This window comes from Dipteris shenzhenensis, chromosome 6 (genome assembly GCF_047967505.1).
Source record: "Dipteris shenzhenensis isolate YYH24624 ecotype China chromosome 6, Dip_SZ_1.0, whole genome shotgun sequence".
NCBI lineage: Eukaryota > Viridiplantae > Streptophyta > Polypodiopsida > Gleicheniales > Dipteridaceae > Dipteris > Dipteris shenzhenensis.
The window spans coordinates 40745234-40769514 of NC_141601.1; the positions used below are offsets into that span (position 1 = coordinate 40745234).

General features: G+C 46.0%; 1 protein-coding gene across 1 annotated transcript in view; it reads right to left on the minus strand.

The window, feature by feature from the left end:
- The window catches only part of LOC147901170 (ketose-bisphosphate aldolase class-II family protein), a 386949-nt gene that overhangs the window by 356225 nt on the left and 6443 nt on the right, over positions 1–24281 (minus strand). The window contains exons 3-4 of the mRNA XM_087375500.1: positions 18122–18202; positions 17929–18009 (exon numbers count right to left, since the gene is read on the minus strand). Coding sequence (XP_087231626.1) covers positions 17929–18009; positions 18122–18202 — 162 coding nt within the window. The remainder of the gene's footprint in view (positions 1–17928; positions 18010–18121; positions 18203–24281) is intronic.

Here is a 24281-nt window from a genome sequence, read left to right on the forward strand (position 1 = left end):
AAGCTACCTTTAGCGCCTCGTTATTGGTTTTCTCTCAGATTTTGCCCACTCTATCAATGCGTTGGATTAGTAAGTTGTGTGTAAGGCAGTATTCCTGCAAGCTTTCTTGTCACAACAAGTTCCCGTGCCCTCTTGTCCAGGTCTCGTGCCCTTCTGTCCAAATCCCGTGCCCAGCTGCTATAGCGTCGCCGCCCTTTTTCTCGTTTCAACCCAATCTATCTAGTTTGAGTTATTGTCTGGTTACTCCCTCTCTTGCTTGGATATTGCTCCACTTGTCTATTCCTTCTCAGTTTGCTATCTGCCCCGATTGAAATTTCTATCTATTCTGTTTATTTTGTCTTGGCCCTCATCCCCCTCTATTTCATAGCTTGTTACCTAACTGCAATTTCATATTTGAATCTTTCTACTGAATCGACTAGCTTCAATGGTAGAAACAAATAAGTATTATGTAAAGAGAGCGCTCTCTCCAGAACCCAAAAGACAGTCAAGGGAGACTCTGTCCCCCATAGCTCCTTCATCTGAAGATGCTTCCTATGTGTTTGACATGTTGAATGAGGAATTTCAACAAAGTAGAAGAGAATGGATGCTACCTGCTCCGGAACTCACTTACAAAATGAAGTTGCCTTCTCTTGTGCATCCTCTGAAGAAGCTCTCTCAGACTGCAGTCATCATCTTTTTCCCAAGGAAAATACCCTCGGCTAATGATGTGGGACAATGGGTGAATTCCCTCCTAGGTGGATGCTATGTGGAAGGAGTTTATTTTGCCTCCCGAGGATTTTATGAAGTTCATCTCTTGGATGCCTTGACAAAACAAAAGATGCTGGAAATGTCCCCTTTATTTTTTGGTCGTCAAATGGTGCACATCATGCCTTGGTCTCCTAATAAGGACTATCAGAATCTCATCAAGCATCATTGCCCTGTAGGGGTTGAAGTGGTTGATTTCCCAGATTACATGAGAAGGGAGCTTCCTGGCTTAGCGATGACATTGGGACAAGTGATCTCTCCCCCTTGTCCCACAAGTAATAAAAATCGCTTTTGCATCTTATGGGATACTCATAGACCAACCCCTCCTCCTATTGCAGTTGAGATTGAGGATGTTAATTTGGGAAAGAAATATTTCACTTTGAAATGGGGAATTTTCGCTAGAGCTTGTTTCTCTTGTCACAAGTTTGGGCACCTAGCTTCTGAGTGTCCCTCTATCCTTCATCCGCCTCCTCCAGCTGCCATTCCTCAGCCATCTAATAAAGGAGGTCAGAAGACTTATGTGGAAAAGACAGAAGCCAAAGGAGCAAAGCCTTCAATTCATACAGGGAGCCAAGTCATTTCAGCTCAAAACAAGGATAAAGGAAAGAGCAAGCTAGTGGAAAATAATTCATCTTCTCATGAGGGTTGGCAGACTGCAAAGAAGACAGTGCCTCTCAAACAAAGACCTCTCCAATCGCGTAATTGGGATGCTTCTGCTCCTTCTCTTGGTCAACCATCTACCTCTTCGGATAGCCCCATCTCAAAGGCATGGGTTAATGCAGTCAAGAAGGGTATTCCGCTTTGTGAAGAAGATGATCTAGTTAGGGAATTGGATTCTAAGGGTCACCAAGACCCTGAGGCAATGGCAGAGGCCTGATGCCTCCCTTTCTTTTTGAGGACTACTCATTTCTTGTACATATTTTCATGTGTGCTTCTCTAAAATGTGTCTCTTACAATATACAGGGCCTTTGTAACCCGAATAAATGGAGGCTCCTTTGGAACTATATAAATAAAACTCATCCAGATGTTGTGTGTCTGCAAGAGCATAAATAAAACTCATCCAGATGTTGTGTGGACGGGGGTAAAAACTGTCTGAACAAGAAACAGTCACACACAGAGAGTCATAGATTTTTGGTTTGAAATCTAATACAATAACTAAAGACATAGGATGATGCTCCTTGAAGAGAGCTTCGCACTGATATAAGTTTCGTCCAAATTGGACCACCGAGCAAAAAGTTATGAGCAAAATACTGACAGGGAGTCAAACACCTACTCCTTCTACTGGTGCCGACTTGGGAGAATACTACCTCCATGCTTAGACTTCATCAACGATCCAAGTCCCATAGAGGTCGCCCTGTCCTTCTATTCTTGCAACAGTAGTGCGAAGACTATGTATCTCCAATTCAATGGGCAAAATGGCTTCTATTCCATACACTAGTTGGAATGGTGTAAACCCAATAGCTAGCTTGTATGTGGTTCTATAAGCCCATAAAACTTCTACCAAGTGCCTATCCCAATGCCTTTTCTTGGTGTCTACAAGCTTTCCTATTGAATTGCACAACAATCCATTTGTTTTCTCAGCCAAGCCATTACATTGGGGATAGTATGGCGTGGACATGCTATGATTTATCTTTAGCTTATGCACCACATCTTCAATTAGTTCATTTCTAAAAGAGGTTCCTTCATCAGTGAGAATTTCCAAAGGACAACCAAAGCGTGAACAAATTTGATCAAAGAGAAATTTTGCAACTGTGCTTGCCTTGCTATTGACTGTGGCCTTGGCCTCTGGCCACCGAGTCACATAATCTGTGGCCATCAATAAATAATGCTTGCCCCAAGATGAGCGAGGGAGTGGTCCCACAAAGTCCAACCCCCCCTCTCAAATGATTCATATGCTGGAATAGGCTTCAAGGGCCCACGAATCAGCTGTCGCCTTCCAAACTTTTGGCATACTTTACAACTTCGACACCATTCATATACATCCTTATGGAGACGTCGCCAAAAGTAACTTGCATTAAGAATTCTCCTAGCTGTGCTCGCTCAAGCAAAATGACCGGAGCATTCATGACACATTTCTAGGATTCTCCTAGTCTCCATGGGATGGACCACCGACGGAGCTTCTTATCTTTTTCCAATTTATAAAGAATGTCATTGACAATAGTATAGGGACAAGCCTTCCTTACCAATCTCTGCTTCTGTTATGGAGTTAACTCTCGAGGAAACATGCCTTCTTCCAAATATTACTGAACATCTTGCAGTTCTGGCCATCCAGTGTCTACTAAAGAAACCACCCCCTGGTCTTGTACTATAATGGCTTGAGTAGCGAACTCATCTGCCCTTTGATTTTCTTTTCTGTTTATATGAACAAACTTGCAAAAATCAAATTGACTACATAGTGCCATAGCCTTTTGATTAAGCTCCTTCAAATGAGGACTTCTTGTCTTGTAATGTCCTTGCATTTGCTTTATAATAAGCTGAGAATCTCCTCTTACTTCCAATTCTTTAACTTGACTTTGAAGACAATCCTCCAAACCAAGAATCAAAGCATTATACTCAGCTGCATTGCTAGTTGTGATACCTGGAAGCTCTTGTCCTCTTGCCTACACCTCTTCACCTTCAGAATTCATCAAGACTATCCCCCCGGCTCCTTGTTGGCGTGAAAGACTAAAAGCCCCATCAAAATACAAGACAAAAGCTATTGGTGGTGTCTCCCTTTCATCATTAATGTCCTCCTTATATTTCTTTTCTTCTCTTAGATCCTACCGTCCTGTGAGTAAATCTGCCATAGTGGACCTAGTGGTATTTTCAGTGACAAAAGAGAAAAAGAACTCTTAAAGCTTTGACAACCATTTTGCCAATCTTCACCCAGGATTAGGCTTGCGAACTAGATATGCTAATACAGACTGAGAGGTAAAGAAGAAAAATGGCCGAGGTAATAAATAGGAGCGAAACTTTCTGACTGAAAACACCATAGAGAGGGCTTGCTGCTCCATTTCTTCATACCTTGTTTCCACCTCCGCAAGCTGTCGGCTGGCATAATAGATGGGTTGCATTCGACTTGCCTCTCCTTTTTGTAGCAATACAGCACCAACTGAATGCAAAGATACACTTGGATTTACATAAAATTCTTGAGACCCCAATCAGGGGGCTTCAATATTGGGCCCTTACTCATGGCCTCCTTAAGTTGCCGAAAAGACTCTTATTGCTCCACACCCCATTGGAAAGAAACTCCTTTTCTTGTCAACAAGTTCATGGAATGCACTATCTCTGTGAAATCATCACAAAAGCGTTGATAATACTTGCTTTTTCCTAGGATTCTACGAATACCAGTGACACTCTCAGGACTTGGCAATGCCATGATTGCTTGAACCTTGTCAGGATCCATTTGCAGGTCTTCTTCAAACACAATATGCCCCAACAAGACTACTTTTGTTTGAGCCAAATGACACTTGGTAGGATTTAGACACCCTTTTGCTTCATCAATCCTAGCTAAGGCCATCTTTAACTTCTCCATGTGAATTATGTGCCGAGAATAAATGCAAAAATCATCCAAAAATACCCTTATGAACTTTCCCAAGTAAGGCTTGAGTAGCTGGTGCATTGGTCAACCCAAAAGACATCACTCTGTAAGAAAAGACTCCCCAAGGTGTAACAAATGATGTTTTCTTTTTATCTTCGTCCCAAATATAAATTTGGAAGTGCTCAAAATACCCATCATATATAGAATGCATCTCATGCCCTGCTACTTGGTCTAGTATTTCATCTTGGAATGGCAAAGGAAAATGATTTCTCTTAGTGCATGCATTCAAAGGACGAAAGTCCACACAAAGCCGCCACTTATTTCCTTTCTTTGGTGTGATAACTACGGGAGATAAATCCCGCCTCAAGTAGTTGTGTAACATGTTACCTCTTTCTTTAGTGCCTCAGCTTAGATTACCCCCAATTGCCTTAAGCATTGCATAACTCGCTTGCTTTCTGGCTTCAACTTAATCTTCTGCTCCACAAGAGAGACTGGTCGAACCTGTGAATAGCTTGTTGCAAAGAGAGATGGAAAATCATCTAGCATATTCAAGCACTAGAGCTTCTCACTACCTGATAGAGAATCACCAAGAAGCTCTTAATTGCATTGGCATTGTTTAGTGTGCTCCAGATCCTTCACATGAAGTGTCTCTACAGGATCTTGTACCACCACCTTGTTCCCTCCTGACTCATCCCGATCAGCACCAAGACAAAGACCAAAGGCCACTCCTTCCACCTCACCCTCTGAGCTGGACTCCTCAGAGCTACACCGTGTCTCTTCTTCTTCATCGGTTAATAAGTCAGAGCTCGAACTCTTTGATGTTGAAGACTCCTCCTTGACAACTTCATTTTTGCGACTTCTAATGTTGTAGCACACCTTCTTATCATTTCCCTGCAAAATCAATTCTCCAGTATCCCACTTTTGAATAGCCTTTACCTTGCGTAGTCAAGGCCTTCCAAAATCAAATGATAGGCACATGCATCTGACTTGGTAGGTTACCCGAAAAGTAGTCGGCACAGAAATTCCACATACATCCACTTCTAGATTCTTCACAACTCCCAAGGTCTTTACCCTAGTGTTGTCAGCCAATTTGACGCGATAACGAGAGGCAATACTAGAGTGTTTTAAATCAGCATCTATCATGGTCTTCTCACTCATGACATTAATCGATGCACCTCCATCAATGTAAACATTAGAAATCACTTGACCATCAATGATCACATCAACCACATGTACATCATCACGAACCTCTATATCTACCTTTTGAACAACATGAATGATACTTTTTTTCTTTTTCTTCTTTGATACTCTTGTGCTTGCTAGCTTTCCCTATTCCTTCCGTAGTTTTGGAGACGAAGCAAGTAATTGACCAAACGTGATATGAGCTTTCTTTTCTTTAAGGTCGAACAATAAGTCATAGCTTCCAATGCCTTGTCCTAAAGGAAAGTCTGGCTAGCTAATTCTTCTTCTAGATGCCCTCTTTTTCTTAATACGGCGTTTCTCTTCCTGATGTTCCTCATCTACTTCTTCCTTGCTTTCTTCTTCTTCTTTTGCTTTACCACGCTCCCATTTAGCCATCATTACCTCTCTTTCCTCATCCCTTGAAGAAGCTTCTAACAAGGATACTTGTTTTTCTTCTTTCTTTCTCAATCTAGGACACTCGGGGCGATAGTGACCTTTTTCATTACATTCATAGCAAGTGACCCCACTCTTATCTCGAGGCCTATCTTCACTCTTTGGTACTCTAGGTTGTCGTGCATTAACCAAATGCAATTTCAAATCAGCAAACTCTGCTATTAATTGGGAGATATTATGATCTAACTCTGAGGACTTTGGTACCTGAGGAGTGCCCATTACCTTCACCTTAGAAGTTGAAGCTATTGAAGACACAAAAGAGGATTCGATCTTTAGAGAAGCTTCTTTCTTGGTCGCAATGCAAAGTGCCTCCACGTATGTTGTTGGATCTTTACTCCTTACTTTTGAGCGAAGACGAGGCTCCAAAGCCATAACAAATTTGCTCATCTTTAAGTGCTCCATCCCTACGAGACTTTGAGGGACGGATGATGTAGATGCCACAGCTCGCAAAGCTGCCCTTTCATACTTTACCATAAAGTTTCATATCGGATTGCCAACGCAGAGACCATCTCACCCTCTCCTTGATAGAACTGGTCCAACTGCAACATCAAAGCATTTGGCGACTCCATTGCTCCAAATCTCTACTTCATTGTAGCCACCACTTAGTCCCAGTCCTCCTTGGTAGAGTCCAGCAAGGCCTCATGCCCACTCAAGGCTACACCTTCAAGAAAATCGGGCAAAATCTCCACCCGATCCTTCATGGGCCATCCAAAAAGCCAGCATCCTCGAACAAAATCCCGAAGATAAGACTCCGGGTCTTCTCCTTGGGACCCTCAAAACACTGGAATCTTCACCATGATGAAACACAAAAGGGAAACCCAAGATTCAAATAATATCCCAAACAAGATCCCTTACAGAGCCTTAGTATACCAAGACCAGCTTATTATGCATAACCACTTGTTGAAAACCCTCCACAATGTGATCCTCAATAAAATCTTCAAAAATAAGTGACAAACCAGCACCATGAAAACATTGTGTATATATGCATTTAAGAATCACCCTTCTCACAATTGGAAGTGCACATAACAGCTTCAAGATATTGTACTCTTCATCATTTGCATAGCAAAAGAAGTTGAAAGCATTGAGAATCACCACTCCACTGTTTTAGTCAAAAACTACCCAAAGACTCAACTCTTCTTCATACCAAGCTGCTAGTGCATGAAACAATCCCTAATCTATCATTGTGCCTGCTGCCGGTGTTGTCGATTCACCAACATATTCAAGAGTGCAAACATAAAGGATATGATCATAATGACCGTGCGAATAGCTTGAGCATCACCTAAAGGATATGATCATAATGACCGTGCGAATAGCTTGAGCACCACCTTCACAATCTTCTAGTTCTCTTAAACGGGTTGCAATCTCTTCTGACGGCGTTCTTTGAGGCATCTTCTTTATCACATCAGAAAACACATGCCTATACTAGGCATAACATGCAATCAAGTATACCTGAGACCGTTTAGTAAGGTGAGATGAATCCAATACCAAACGTACCCGGCATCTCCACCAAAAGATGTGACATGAAGTTGGGGGTAATAAACTTCACGCACCTTTTCACTTCCTACTGCTTTCGAACTGTGTGATAGAGATATTCATCACTGGGAAAGGGACATTAAAAAGAAGCTTTTATACCAAGAGACCACACCATACTATCCTCCCTTAGATGAGAATGAAGATGGTAACATCCCAAGTGATGTTGTACTCAAGCATAGGGAGAAGGAAAGGATCAGCAGAGGCCATAATCTCAGCAAGCCGGTCTGCGCTAAAGAGAAGAGCGATACATTGTGGAAAGAAGATCTTGCGGCTCAACATGACATGAATTGATATATATCGAGGAGTTTGAAGGGGCTAATTGGGTCAGATGGATAGGTTCCGGGGAAACATTGCACCTCCTTCATAGATACCTTTACAATTAGCTCTACAAACTGTCATTAGACACAGAGACCTATCACTTTCAGTAGAGACATGATATAAAATATTCAAACACATATCCAGATGCGCCTTGAAATGGGCTTCGCTTTGATATAAGATTCATAAGAAATAGAGAAGCGGTCGGAAAGATATAGACAGTTTACTGGACGGGGGTAAAAACTGTCTGAAAAAGAAACAGTCACACACATAGAGTCATAGATTTTTTGTTTGAAATCTAATACAATAACTGATGACATAGGATGATGCTCCTTGAAGAGAGCTTCGCGCTGATATAAGTTTCATCCAAATCGGACCACCAAGCAAAAAGTTATGAGCAAAATACTGACACGGGGTCAAACTGTCATGAAAAACACCTACCCCTTCTACTGGTGCCGACTTGGGAGAGTACTACCTCCATGCTTAGACTTCATCAACGATCCAAGTCCCATAGAGGTCGCTTAGGAGGGAAGTAAGAGCTCCCTTTGTGACTCTCAATTCCATACAATATCTTAGAAAATAGAAATAAGTGAGAGCCACTAGGCTATCACCTGATACTCAAACTCTTATCAAACATAGAGAAAAACAATACCAATGCCAAATTAAAAATATCAATTTTTGGCGTCACAATACTCACTCGTTAATCTTATTATGACTGCAAAGCCTTCAGCTCAAGCTTGAAAATTATTGGAGGATAGCTTTGAGGTTAGCAATTTTTTGTGTAGTCTTACAAAGGTACATTTTTTAATCACCTTAGCGGACATGCAAATTCTTTGAATTTTTGTCTAAGCAATGATCAACTGTTCAACTTTATCGAAATATCTTGTATAGGTGCAGAAGCCCCAAGAGTTAAAAACTTTTGGTCATTAGAACACAAAATTCCCAATTTGTACGATTGGATCTAGTCTTACAAAGGTATATATATACATATAGCAATACATGCAGGGTGATGCAGCTAGATAGTCAGCTCCCTTCTTTGTAAATGAGAAGAGCTTCACTCCGGTCATTTTACCAAGTTTTGGGAGATTAGGGGCTGCTTGCAGTGATTGAACATATGAAAGTGCTAGCCTGCTCGTAACTAAGTCAACATCTTGGTTTGTAAGCCTAAGCTCCATTTTAAATACTTCCACCTCATGGTGTGCCACATCTGTCCCCAGCATTAAAGTCCTTTCTTGAAAAGAGTCCTCGCCTTATCCATCTCTCTGTCATTAAGCGTGTTCGCTTAAAAATTACAAAGATCCAAATAGAGTCTAGGTTCATGAAAGCCCTTTGCTAGTAAATACTAGGTGACTTTTAATAGCCTCAAAGGACTTCCACAAAGAACTCCACAAGGGATGAGCTTTTGTAGAGCAGGGTTCAGGATTATAGAGCGCAACCAGCAAGGCAAGCCATCCTCTCCATGGGTCTTGCTATTAGCCATTATGTTCAATGCCTCTTTGAGCTCTTTCTGAGTTAATAGGACATCCACGAAAGAGTTGTCGAAATTCAGTGCTGCTTTCTCCCTGGCTGCCTTACACTCTTTCCTTCCTCTCCTTACTTCTTCATTGCCTCCACTGAAAAGGAAAGTTACTCTTGGAAGTGCTGTTGAGGTACTTCTTTCCTGAGAGGGTGCCTCCTTTAGCTGTGAAAATCTTCATTTGTTTTCTTTTTCTTTCTTTTTTTTCAAAGAAAGGAACCTTCTATTAATGCTTGAAAGATTCCATACAAGACAACAGCCCCGAAGGTGCTGAGTATGGAAAAAACTGAAAAAGGCTGAAAGAAAGAAACCGGCCTGTTCCAGAGAAACCTAGCTCACTGCCTAGGGGATCTTTGGAACTGGGGCTAACAGCCAAGTGGGGGGACTATATAGCCAGCGAATCCCTCATAGAGTGAAGATGTAGAAAACATCTGCAGGCCAAGCCTTGCAGAAATGAGCATGCCTCTCAATAGTCGCCCTAGAGCCTGGAATCCCATGCAGGTGGACCGTAGAGTGTAAATGATATCCTGCCAGATGGCAACTAGAGTAGTTGAGGATGGAACTGGGTGCTCACCCATCACAAGACTGCAGCGAGCCACCCAAATGTTCCAAGCCGTGATGCTGGCTACCACCTCCCAAACACTGTCCACCCTAGGAGAATAAGGAGCTAGGCTGTCACGAGGGACTACCTCGTGGAGTGCAATCCTTTGGATGCTGTGACCCTATATCCGGTAGGCTGGGGAGATCTCATCAATCTGAAACACGTGTCCTCCCTCTGTCAACCAAGCCACCATCCTCCAAGTGTAGTCTCTATGAAGACTCTGCATATGTGTCATGATCCTGAGGGCTCCCCTCCGGATCCTTGTTGCCCTACGACAGCTCCACAAGCAATGCGGGATAGTCTCCAGGACACCATCGGAGCAACAATGGCACTGCCCCTCCACTCACATCTACTCCAACCACAGTCCGATGGGCAAGCCTCTGTGGGTGGCCAGCCAGAAGAAGTATGAGATTTTCCTCGGCCGCAAGTTGGACCACAACCGCATCCAAAACCTGGAGCGTACATCCTGGGGCACTCTCTGAGTCACCCAATGTTCTTCCTCGAGGGGGTCCACCTCAACGAGTCCATCTGAAGCCTCTTGCCAATCCGTGTGGTGTAGGAAAAGAAGGGCACCTCATCCACCAGCGGCTCAACTAGGCTGCCTTTGGAGGGCCAGAACCACTCTCTCAGATCTCACTGTACCTCCCTCAGGGTCTACCCTCCCACAGCCAAAGGTGCCATCTAGAGGTGTCTTGCTGTGAGATACTGGGAGGGTCAATGTGCCACTCCTTCCCCAAACATCCTACCACTCTGATCATCTACCAGTGTATCCCATTAAGACTCCCATCCATCTCGGGGTCTCTCTCAGTGAGTGGCTGAAGTAGGCCTCCAATCCTACACGGAAGAAGCCAGAGTGTGTGCTGCCGCGCTGCATCAACATCCTCAAGGGAACACCAATACGGGAAAACTGCCCCAACCATCTGCTGTCTGTCCAAACATGAAGTCCTTCCCACCAGGACTCCGGAATGGCTATGTCAATCTTGCCCATTCGCTACCCTGCCCCTCGCAGATGCGCTAGGGCATCAAGCCTCGCCTCTGTCTCCATAGGTAGTCTACTCCAACGGCCAAAGGACCCTGTTGGACCACTATCCCACTGTGCCCAAGCAATGTGAGTCCACTGTCCAAGCATACGTCCCTCCTGATCTCTGATCTTTGAGTGCCACATAATAGGCTGGCGCTCAAACTCCTCTCAGCATCAAGGCTAAGGGATATAAATGCATTAAATGTGCCAAGGGGCAAATGATTTTAATGATATCCCAAGAGAGGGGTAAATGATGCATTTAGGAGATACCCTAAAATGTAGACATGTGGCATACTAGATCCATCTAGGGAATTGGGGCTCGTTGGAATTTGACAAGCAGGAAATTTCACATAAGAGATTCTGTGAGCTTGCTACCATCGAGGTTGGTTGGGAGGAAAATATGTGCCTATGCCCGTGATTGGGAAAAGAGAGTTAGGCCTTTGAATGTTTATACGTGATAGCGAGGATCTTGTATGTAGTATCAAGCAGAGTGCTCGGCCTCCACTGTTGGATGTCTGACCTATCTCCCCCTTTCGGGATCAAAGAAATCCAGCCCCTGCTCAAGGACTGAGGGAGAAGGCCTGTGTTAAAAATCTCCTGGCAAGCTAAACGGAAAGGGGTGGAGATAATCTCCCAAAAGTTCTAGAAGAAGGCTGAAGTCAAGCCATCCTTACCTAGGCACTTCTGGGTCGAAAGAGCCTTGAGGGCTTCCCAAAGCTCCTCATCTGTGAAAGGCTCCTCAAGTCTACAGCATAAGTCCTGCGAAACTACTGTTGGAACGTGATCCCAAACTAGCTCTCGGGCCACAAGACCAGCTGGGGTCATCCTCTCCGTCTGAAGAGCTGGCTGTAAAAACCGGTGGTCATGTCCAGAATCTCTTGCGGGTCAGTGTGCATGATGCCCTGTGAGTCCCGGAGTCGCTGTAGTTGTGTGCCTGCCGATCGGGGCCCATTGGTCTGAAAGAACTGCTTCGTCATCCTGTCCCCCTGCTACACCCATCGGGCCCGAAAGGAGTGATAGGAGAACTCAACCCGCCGCAGCTCCGTGTCTTGAATGAAGATGCTAGACATGGAATGGAAAGGAAAGTAGAGAAGCAAGACTAGGCAAACATAATGGAAATGAAAGAATGCTAGAAAGAAATGTACAACCAAGGCAAAGTACTTACATGATCAAGAAAGGCTTGAGGCTTGATTTCTTTCACATGAGAAAGTACAATGCCTTCATAGGATAGGCACACACACACTCTAAGTGTCAAATGTATATGGGATAAGTCCCATAGTCACACGTGGCACTCTAGGATATAAAGTAGTATAGTACTACTCTAGAACTCAATAGAAACACACTAAAAGTCACTCAAATTGACTCCATTTCCTAACACCCCCCCATGGAGGAAAGGTGAGGGACTACAGAAATGGAACCAAAGTCATGATAATGACAGTCATGAAAACTGTGCATGCCGGTCTAGAACCAGACATGGTTCCCACACAATCTCAGAGGCAGGTGAGCATGGCTCAGAGACTAGTGAGCATAACATAGAAAGCTCATCTAGCATGGCTCAGAGGTTCATCATGCATGGATGCATGATCAACTCACAGATCTAGGAGACCAATGCACCAACAAATAGACCTATCAAAGCCAAAACATATGGCCTCCACGGTACATCCCCTCCTGGCTCCAAAGACTAATGAGGAACATGGAGGCACACACCAAAAAAAGAAAATAAATACATCATTTTAGGAGGACTGTCCAAGGCACAGTACCTTTATTGCGTTCATTTTTTGGAAACACCCCCAGGGCAGAGTACCCAAATACATCATGCTCAGAAAGCAAAATCATCATCTCCATCATCCTCTAGATGTTGGAGACAGACAGTGAGAGCATGATCCTGTGTCGGATGGTCATCCTCGTCTACATCATCACTAGTGGCGGATGCCACCCAACTGGCATGATCCTTCGATTGTTGTTGGGCAAGCTTCTGGTAGCACCTGTCCTTCGTATGACCGACCTTGTTACAATATGTGCACTCGAACGGCTTGAATGTCTTTCCTCGTGCTCGTGGAGTCGATGGCCTAGGTGCTAGTGGAGTCGATGGCCTAGGTCTCCATTTGCTGGTGGAGACAAGAGCTTGTGTAGTATCCGATGAGTAGGATGGAAATTCTATGTTGCGGCGATCCTTTTCAAGAAGAAGAGACATCATATCTTCGAAGGTAGTCGATGCAATTCGAAGTACTTCAAGGACATTCTCAAAGCGAGAGATCCCTTCCATACTCATCATGAGGATAGCCATTTTATCCTCATCATCCGGGAAACACTTCAAGTTGGAGACTTATTGAACTAAAGATTGAATTTTTGCTATATGTGCACTCAAGGTATCGCACTCTTCCATTTTCAACTTATAAAATTGCATTTTCAAAAAAACCTTGGAGTTGGTGATTTTGTTACCAAATATATTCTCGAGGCATGCCCAAATCTCCTTAGCCTTGGACTTGAAGTCGATATGATGAATCAAGGAATCATCTAGGCAAAGCCCAATGATTGTGATGGCCCTCGAGTTGTGTTGCTTCCAAATCTTGCGTATTTGAGGCTCCGTTGATTCCTCAAGTCCTTCATCATCTTCGATGGCATCCCAAACATTCTTCATGAGGAGTTGCACTTTCGTTTGCCATGTGGGGAATCCTTCCCCCTTGAATTTGTCCACAAGTAGAGAGTTTGTGGAAATCGGACCCATAGTGAATGAACTTGATAAAGCTGGCAGCTAGAGAGATAGTAGGATAAGAAGAGTGATGGAAGGATTGGAGCAGCTGTAGATGGTGGGCACAATGGATGGCGGTAGTAGAGGAAGAGCTACTGTCTGAGATGGCGGGAGAGAACAGTGGCGGGCAGAACTGTAGGCGGACAGAACTGATGGCGGGCAGAGAAGTGGCTGCGGGCTGTTTTACTGCAGGCGGACTGTTAGAGGTGGCTGCTTGCTGCTTGATGCGGACAGAGGCAAGGCGGCCTGCTTGCTGCTTGCTTGCTGCGGGCTGGGCAGTAGCAAAGGAGTTGGCACCTCGCCTAGGAGCTGAGCTGAGTGGAATGGCAAAGGAGTGGTGCCTAGGGACTGAGCAGGGAGCTGCCACGAACCATGGAGCTGAGCTGAGTTGCCATTGTTGGTGAGGCCGGAGTGGAGAAGGAGTGGAGCTCAAAAATGGAATAGAGAAGGCAGTTCTCCAAGGGGAATGAGGGAGAGAGGCTTCAATGTCCTCAACCTCTTACCTCAACCTCTTAGAAGTTAGCCTAGCTTTGATACCATATGAAGATGCCAGACATGGAATGGAAAGGAAAGTAGAGAAGCAAGACTAGGCAAACATAATGGAAATGAAAGAATGCTAGAAAGTAATGTACAACCAAAGCAAAGCACTTACATGATCAAGAAAGGCTTGAGGCTTGATTTCTTTGAGAATGTACAATGCCTTTATAGGATAGACACACACACACTCTAAGTGTCAAATGTATATGGGATAAGTCCCATAGTAACACATGGCACTCTAGGATATAAAGTAGTATAGTACTACTTTAGAACTCAATACGAACACACTAAAAGTCGCTCAAATTAACAACATTTCCTTACACTGAAGCTCAAGACGAGCGCTCTCGAATCTATCACTAAGCCACTGAGAAACTGGGTGCTGCTCCTTGAGCCTCTCTATGGAGGCGAGGTCTCTCCTCAAAGCCCGCTCACGCTCCTCTAAGGGCGTGAGCCTGCAGCTCCTCACTGCTCCTCTGAATCGCATCGGCCACCCACATAGCCCAGCCCTCACATGGTGCCATCTTTGACTGCTCCCAAATCCTTGCCATGACCTATTGAATATCCTCGTCCTGCAGGATGCGGACCCCCTTCTGGGGGAGACCTCGGTAGGGGCTGATCCAAGTGAAGTACCACTGGAGAGTGGTCTGACATCATGGTACCTGCCAAAATCGCGGTAGAGCCGCCTCTGTGTAGTGCCTAGTCCCCAACATAGAAACGGTCTAATCTGTCTAGCAATCCATCGTGTCTCCTCTATCCAAAGGAGAGAGAAGGCTGCCAGGTGTCCTGCTGAAATCTAGCTCTCTCCACGGGTCTCTACCACTAATCATGAAAATAAATTGCTCCCAAGTGCTACGCTCTGCTGCTAGCCTCGTCCCTCAGAATCCCTCCCTCAACGGACCTGCTGCTGCGATGAGGAAGCAGAAGGGGGCGTCATCATTGCCTTGCCTGCTGGCAGGGGTGTCAAAGCGGAAGAACCTGCTGTTAAAGTAGAGAGGGGGGTGGCGGGAGAGGGAGGGGTAGGGATGCGGGGGACAGAGGGAGGGGGACGAGTGGTGAGAGTGACCATAGAAGGGGGGGCTGGGGGGGGGGAAGGGGATGGGGCGAACCCGAGAGGGGGAGGGGAAGTGAAGAGGAAGAGGGGGAGGGGGAGGGGGGGGGGGGAAGGGGAGGGGGAGGAGGAGGGATAAAAACGACCTCAGGCCCCCTGCTAATCAAGCTCGTCGGGGCTCTGAATCGGCTCCTCCGCGGCTCCTGTCGGGCTAGCATCTGCGACTTTCGCCATTGTCGCATCTAAAGCTCTTGGGGCTCGCTACTGCTGCAAGGATGGGTGCGGAGGCTGAACCTCCGAAGCTGGAGGATCGTTTGGATGGGAAGTGGTCCCTGCCGCTGGAGGAGGTGGCTCTTGTTGTTCCTTTGAGGCCTCTCGCTCAACCCTGTCCCTCTCTCTGTGATTGGCCCTCTACCTGCGGTGCTTGTGGGCCTGCTTGCTTGGTTTCTTTTTCTTTTTAACCTGGGTCTAATCCCCTTTTGAGGGGGTAACCCATGGGGTCTGAGACTGCTGTTGTTCCTGCCTGAGAGGACGCTAGACTTGGGCCTGCTGACTCTGTCTACTCTGCGGACGAGGGAGGGGAGATGCATGAGGGAGGCCACGGGAGCAATAACAGGCGAGGTGACCCATCTGTCTGCACCGAAGACACTAGCCTGGTAACCCAAAAATCTCCATCCTCTGGCAAAGTGTGCCCTCTTCAAGGGTCTCGAGAAGGATCAACTTAGGGAGGGACTCTGGGCTCTCAACCACTGGTCTGATCCTGGGGACTCCATCTACTAGAACTGAGGCGGCCAACTCTAGCGGGGGCTCGAGCACTGTGTCAAATGCCCGACCAATGGAAGGGAGGATAGCTCGATACTCCTTGGGGAGCACTAGGAAGCGGAGTGTAACCAGAAAATGTGGAACATGGTGTGTCGTATCCATGTCCTCCACTGTGAACCCATGATACCAAGGAAAGAGGTAAAACAAGATGTGGGCCAAGGAGGATGGGGCTCTGCTCCACAAGTGTCGAGGCAGTGTCGGGGGAGCTCAGCTGGATGAGGAAAATGCCTCGTCCATAGATGGTGACCTTTTGGATGTGGTCTCCCTCTAATGCCAAGCTCGCCTGGATCCACTCTTGCACCTGTCTCCATGTAGGCATTAGGCCCACAATTCTGCCCACAAGCGCCTTGTCCTGGAGGGACTGAACTGCTTGCTGTACCAATTGCTTGTCAGTTGGGGAAAGAAGAACCTTGACAGCTGTGGGATTCTCGAGGGTGCTACCATAGAGCCCCTCTGGCCAAACCAAGGGTCACCACCAAGGTTTTCTTTTGCCTTAACAAGCACAAATGCTCCCACTGCAAGAAGGAAGAAGAAAAAAGGAAGGGTGAGGAAGAGCGTCAGAGGGGGAGGCAGAGACGATGCGGGAACAAGGAGGGGACAAGGATGGAAGTGGAAGAGGGGGGACGAGAAGGCGAGGAGGGAGAGGAGGAGGAAGGAGAGGGCAAGAGGGTGTAGAGGAGGCAGGAGAGGAGAGCCGGCGAGGGAGAGGAGGAGGAGGCAGAAGAGGCGGAGGTGGTGGGGGGCGAAGGTGGAGGTGGCGCTGGCACAGGTAACAGGAGGCGGGGGTGACGGGAGGCGGGGGTGATGGGAGCAGAGCGGGCGGGGTTGGCGGGGGCGCAGTGAGCAGAGGGGGAGGCAGCAGAGGCGGAGTGCGGCGGGGAGGGCGAGGGACTGCAGAAGGGGATCAAAAGGGGCGGACGGGGCGAGGCAGCAGGGAAGCCTGGGGGGGCGCGGCGGCTCAGCAGGAGCTCTCCATACGAGCATCTTTTTGTTGTTTCTTTTGTTTTCTTTAATTGCCACAGCTTTACTCTGTAGTTTGAAATCTTGCTCTCTAGTCCTACCTGAGGTGGTTCCTCCTCCAGATAATTTTCATCCAAAAGATCAGCTACCATGTCATCCCCCTTGTTGATTTCATCATCAAAAGCCTGTGACCAGCCCTATTTTATTTCAATGTCATCAAGAGAATCCTGATGAGTCTGAATCCATTCATCAGGTTTCTTGATTAACAAGTGCTTCAAAAGCACTTTTCGAAACAAAAGATGGTTCCTCTTTCTATTTTCCTTGGCACATTTCTCATGTTTTAAAGTTCTGCGCCGATATCTGCTGCCACTGGTCTTCACTTTCAACTCATAGGCAATTGCAACCTGAACCAAACCTTAAATAGCATGATTTAAAGACAGAAACCGATCCCAGACAAACTCTCATCTGCAAGCTGCTGTTGCCATGCTGTCCTGATCCTTCGGAAGCCCTTTGCTGATCCTTTGCTCCCCTGACTGTGGCTCGGTGGTGTTACACAGCCAGTCAAATGCTAAATGCGTAAGAATACATCTAACAGCAGGCATGAATACATCACAAAGGTAAAGAGGCACCAGAAAAAAGAGACCACTTCTAATACAACAAAATGGTTTGACACCAATTGCACCACTACAACCTTATATGTATGACTCGAACTAGCTAAATAGTATGAATCATACACACAGATCTCTTCCTTGAAAACGCTTGTAAGTATCACAAGAAAAAAAATTCCACTCTTAGCCATGTCAATGCATTCTTGCAAGAATTGTTGTCTCTGATTACAAGACATAACAATACCAAAAGGGATCAATTATTATACTAACATCAACCACTGACTTAAATGAGAAAAGCGAATAAAGATGCACATGCCTGATAATTTTGTTGCCAGACTTTTAATATATGTAGGTGAAAAAGTCCCAGCAAGGATAATAGGAGTTGCTTCAGCAACCGCTGCAAAGACCAATCGCCATCACATATCATGAATGCATTTGTGGAAAAGACTGCAAGGACAATCTATGTGACCTAAAAATGAAGTACAAAAGAAGAATAATAGAAATTGTACTTGAGATGGCTCCTGTGTCACCAAAGAGAACTGTTTCCACTTGTTCAGCATTGACCACCACCAAAACAAGGGTTGCTGCACCTGTTCACACATGCTCCAGAGTACAGTAGATGTTGCTTATTGCTTTTGCAAAAAAAGGAAAACTGTCGAGAGAAACTTTTGCATACTCCAAATTGAGCATAATTTAATTTTTTTGCTCGTGTATCAAACAGTCTTACTTTATGATACTATTCACAATACAATTTGGATTAGATGTTCATCCTGAAACCCCTCAGTTGACCCTAGGATATTGTTAATGAATGCATAGGACTGACAGCTTTCAGTAGGAGACATGTGGACTTCCATTAGGAAGCCATAGGCATCAAAAGAGATTTAAAGTCACAACCATCAAGTACGTTGATTACAAATGTGCCCCTTTTAGAATTAGGGACATGCTTGCCCAACACAATCTTGAAATGATTGCAACAGGTCAATGCATATAGCAAAGGATCCAATACAAATTTTACTGCAGCAGATCATAAAGGCTCCTAATAGGTCCCAAGAACCTTTGGTAGCATGAGAAAGCTGACTGATTTGGTCCACTTGATCCTGGTCCCCGATGCCTAGCAGCTTAAGAGACAACGGTCTCCCTCTAGGCTTTTTGCCATGCCCTCCACAAAAGGGGTTGTATCATCTGTAAACTCCGAGTTTAGAAGCTTATCCTCTGCCATGAAGAGGAAAAGAAACAGAGGTAGAGGGCATCCCTGCTGCACTGAGTGAGAAAGAGGGAAAGCCTCCCCTATGTGGCCCCAGATAAGCATCTACCCTGTGCTCCCCATATACAAGGCTGCAACCTCCTCAATCATCGCTCTAAGAAACCCATCCTCCTCATGGTGCTCTCCAAAAAAGGCCACTCCACCCTATCATAAGCCTTCTCGAAATCCAAGAGAAGAACTGTGATAGGTTGACACTCCTCCCGAGCACGATCCACTGCATCCCAAAAGATGAAGATGTTGTCTAGAATGTTGTGCTCCTACACAAAACTTGTCCTAGTGTCATGGAAAATATTAGCAAGATGCGGGCGCAACTGCAAGCTTATGACCTTAGCTAAGATCTTGTAAGCGGTGTCCAAAAGGGTGATTGGGTGCCACAGACGGATATTACAACGATCTCCCCTTTTGGGATCATGCAAATCAAACCTCGACCAAGAGACTAGGGGGAGCAAACTGGAATCGAAAATCTCCTAGAAGGCCAGCCCCAAGAGAGAATGAATGCACTCCCAAAAACACCTAAAGAAAGCCAGGGTAAGGCCATCCTCTCCTGGGCACTTTTGCTATGGAGGGCCTTGAGGCCCTAGGAGCTTCTCCTTGTAAAAGGGGCATCCAATTGTCTACTCATGCTTTAAGAGACACTGTGGGAGTATCTACCCACACCGAATCTCGGGCTGCAAGAGCCTATGACGTCCCCTCCTCTCATTGGAACATTGGCGGTAAAAAACCTGTGGTCATTTCTTACCACATTTCTTAAGGGTCCAAGCGGATCTGGACACTCTCACCACGTAGCCTTTAGAGCTATGTCCCTATTCTGCTGACCATGGCCCAGTGGTTTGGAAGAATTGCCTGGTCATCCTAACCCCTTTTGGACCCAACGTCCCTAGAGGAGTGATAAGAGAACTCTCCTCTACGGATCTAGGTGGCCCCTAGATCAAAGCATGCACTCTCACATTTGTTCGCAAGCCACTGGGAGGCCAAGCTTAATCTTCCCTCAGTGTCCTCTCCCTCTCATGAAGTGAATGTCACCTCAGGCCAAAAGCCCCAATGAAGTATGGAACGAGCTATGCAAAGTGAGACAGGAGGAGGAGCAGGAGCCAGTTTGGGAGATTATGGAGTCTCTGGTGTGAAGCTCTTGTGTCGGATGTGTCTCCTCAGATGATTAAGAAAGACCACTTCATTTCAGGCCCGAAGCCTTCACTCCGTTTGAAGGTGGAGCTGAGGAATATTGATAGTTTTGAGGATGCTATCAGAGTGGCCAGAGAGAAGGAGCGGAAAGTCAAGAGATCGAGGCAGTTGGGCATGCATGAAGAGCCCAAAACCCTGGTCGGTAGCCCAGAAATAATAAAGGCTTATGCAGAGAGAGAGCGGTTGTCTGTTCCTGTGCAGGATGATTCCCTGAAAAAAGACTTGCATGAAGCTGTGGAGCTTATGAAAACACTTAGCCTAAATTGGATGGAGACTGCAGGAAGAGGCAGAGGTCAGAATAACAGGAGAGAAGCTATGGATGGAGGAGAAGGAAGTTCAGCTGGTGCAGGTAGAGGACGAGGTTATATCAGCAATATCCAATGGTGGAATTGTGGGGAGTGGGGACATATCAGCCCTCACTGTGATAAGCCAGAAAGGGCAGGGGGAGATGTCTATCCTGAGCAGCAGAGAACAAATGATAGACCAAGTGACTACAGTATGGAGGTGAAAGATCTAAATCAGCTTTGTACCAATGGTGTGAGATGGGAGGATAAGGGGAAAGGAAAGGCAATTAGCCTGATCAGAATGGAGACCATACCAGAGATTATGTCTGTACCCATGCAGTGCAATATGAGCTGTAGGCTGGAATTGGAAAAAGAACCTGAGGAGACAGTCACAGACGAAGAGACAGAGAGTGAGATAGAGGAAGAAAACATCTCATCAGAGGAAGAGAGACAGTTGTCTTCACTGTTGAAGGAACCGGATGCATATAGAGTTGATGATGTAGGGGAGCTGGAAATCATTACACTTATTATGAATGGAGGCTTGTCAGTTGCTATGGAGGAGGGTGTTGCTCAACCAGATCTGTGTGAGGTGGCAGAGGGGAGCCCCAGTGAAGGGGTTGCTGCCACAGATGGCAGAAACGTTGAGAGCCCATTAAAGGCAGCTAAGGATAAGTCTTTATGTATAGTGGTAGATGATGATCATGCTCCAGTGTTGTGTGACAATGTGCATATGATGGCTGGTCATGTTGCAGCAGATATGCAGCCACTTGAAGACAAGGCTTGGAAGGAGTATATGGCTGAATGCAATCAGTGTGTTGTTGACACTATGATGGTGCATACCGAAGAGGCTGAGATTTCAGGTTCAGCAAGTGAGGAAGAGAGGTGTGAAACTAGCAGTGAAGATGAGAGCTCAATCATGTTTGATAGTGATGAAGCTGATATGGCTATTACTGATAAAGTAAAAGACCTGCAGTTAAAACTCTTAATTTGGGTGGGACTAGCAAGTGTTGATTGTGTGCATGCGGACCTTGATGTGTATGATGAGGTTAAGATTCAGTGTTTACAGGATGATGGTGATTCAGATGATGAGTTGGATTGCATTCTGGATGATGCACTAGATGATATGTTAGCATTGATCTCTTCAAAAAAGAATGTAGACACTGGTATGCATGTTGAGCAGGATGGTAGTGATAGTGTGGTTGATGATCAGCTAGATGCTTTACTTGATGATACCCTCATGGATTTTGCATGTGTGGTTGGTAATGACAAGAAAATGTGTACTTTTCATGATTGTTCAGCGAATGAATTTGTCAGTGAAGACCTGATGCATAGCAAAGAGTGTGCTGATATGTTTGAGCACTCTTCAGATGGGAAGGATGTTTGTTTGCTCCTAGGTGATCTTGATAATTCATGTGATGGGTTAAGTTTTGCAGCTTATAAGGTTGAGGCAATAGGGTATGTTGCAAACTCCCTAATCACAAATTATGAGCTGGTTGTTCCCGTGAGATATATGTGTGAGATAGTGACCTCAAAAGATGTGGCTCATGTGAAGTTGAGCAAGACTCATGATACAAGTGTGATGGCTAATAGCTAGTGGAGTTGTGTGATGTCTTGGCTATGGGATCCTCGAGGCTTAGTGAAAATGTGGGTATATGGAAGGAGCTGGTGGCTACATCAATTTGGTGTGTTGTTGATTCCTTTCGATCCAGGGGGATGGTGGATTATGCATATGTTAGAAATGACCCAACAGAGGGTACGCACAGCAGAAGACTTATAGTAATGCCCAGGAGCTCACACAGTGTGGTGTGGGGTGTAGAATCACAAACTTCTTTACTTAATGTGCGTCACATAGATTAGATGTGCAGACTCATCAATAGACAATGAACCAGCCAGATAGAGAAACCACCAAAATAATATATTTCCGTCCAAAACTATGGACACAATACAAAATAGATAGATCCAGAGTCCCACCAATGGTGTGGTCCTCTGATCCCGGGGCTTTTGGTCCCACACTTCCATGCAAGGGCTGAACCCTTGGCCAGCCCTAGATAGGGCCTGGTTGGCTGGCTTTGCCCAGCCCAACCAGCCCTCCATATGGGCTGCCATGTGCTGCTCCATCCCCTGCCATGTCAGCACCTTTCTGTCCTGCTGGTTCTGCCCTCTGCCAGGCTCTTCTCCAGCGCCATACAGTTCCATACAATTGCTGATGTCATCGTGCCTTTTACCTGGGACACCCCGCCAACCATGAATGCTCCAGATCTGATGCTCCAGATCTGTCCCAGATTCACACATCCAGGTAATCTCTCTTTGGGCACATCCTGCCCTAGGTCTCCCTCCCCCATGCTCTCCTTATTTGGGGGCTTACAGATGGTAAGGTGACCTTTCCAACAGCATATCTAGCAGTGGAGGGTTCAAAGTTATCCTTTTGATCCGGGAAAAGGAAGGCAGAGGCATAGAGTACAAGCTTGCTTTGTTTTTGATCCAGGTGGTTTGCTGATTTTTTTTCTTTTAGCTGCTGGACATGAATGTCACAGCAGAAGAAAGGGTTGCTAGAGATGTGTTGATAAAAAAGTAAAAATGATTTTCACTTGTTGCATGTTGATGGGAAGGTGCATAGCTATGTACATAGCTAGTTGGTGGTGGATATGAGTTATGGACACCCTCATAAAGGACTCCACACTGATGATATACCTTCTTGAGATGGTAGATACCTCTACGGGGACTTTTGGGAGATGATGAAAAGCAGTGTGGTTGCAGCAGGCAATCCAAAGCATGGTATTCAGATTGTGACGGTGTTGATTGTGGTTGTCTTGTAAATCCATTGAATCAGGAGTTCATCATATGTGGATGGTCGGTGGGCAATTAGATGCTAGAGCTTGTGGCATGCATTGGTGTGCCTAAGGTTAGAATGTAGGCACTAATGACCTTGGTCTAAGGTTTGAAAAGAGATTGAGAGAGTGGTGAAAATAAGGTGATGACGTGGCTATGATAAAAAAGGAAGCATGCAACGTGGCTACGTGATTGGAATCTTGGAGGTTCTGGATTGTGAGAGCTGGATGAACGTGAAGTTGGCGGCTAGCACTGAGAGGGTCCAAGAAGGGTCTAGGAAGGGGACCGTGATGGAGAGAGAGGAACTCGGGGGAGCTTCGTGAGCAGAGGAGAAGGCATGAGCTCGCAGGGAAGACATGAGCTCAGAGGCAGCGCAAGAAGGGATCGCGCTGAGCTGAAGGGGGACTCTTTTTGATAGAGAAAGGGAGCTTCTAGAGTGGTGATGCGATACAGATGGCAGAGTTCTAGAGGGAAAGCTGACACTGAAAGCAGGAGGGGTCTGGACTTCACTTGAAGCTGGGGGAGCTTTGAAAGGAAGCAAGGGAGGGTCGCAGACAAGGCGACAGAAGAGCTTGAGGCTGAGCAGATTGGGGTGACGGGTTCTAGGAATTTTGGCTGTGGGTTCGTTGTGTGTGACGAAGTGGCCAAGCCTCCCAGTGCCTACGGCATGATCATCGTTTGCCAAGCAACCCGAGGTCTAGTTTTTCCGCGTGCCGTCCGATCCTGCCCAAAGGAAGTTCCGAACCAATCGTCGGAGCTGCCCAATGCATCCTCTGTGAAAGCACCAGCAGGAGGCGATATACTAGGCCGTGGCAAGAAGGACCTGGTTTGCCACTAAGGCACGCCCTGCTAGGGAGAGCCTGGCCGAGCTCCAGTAGAGAAGCTTGCACCGAACACTCTCAAGGACCAGGACGATCTGCTGCTTTGTTGTAATGTCAATACCAACCTGGCAATTGAGATATCTCGCTGTCTGGCCCCGCGGGATCCATTTGAAGCCAAAGTCACTCCCCCACTCATGAATCTTCTGTGTCTCCTCATAGCCCGTGAAGAAACCTATAGACTTTGTCCAATTGATCCGCGCACCCGAGGCCTCGCAATAGATAGCTAGGG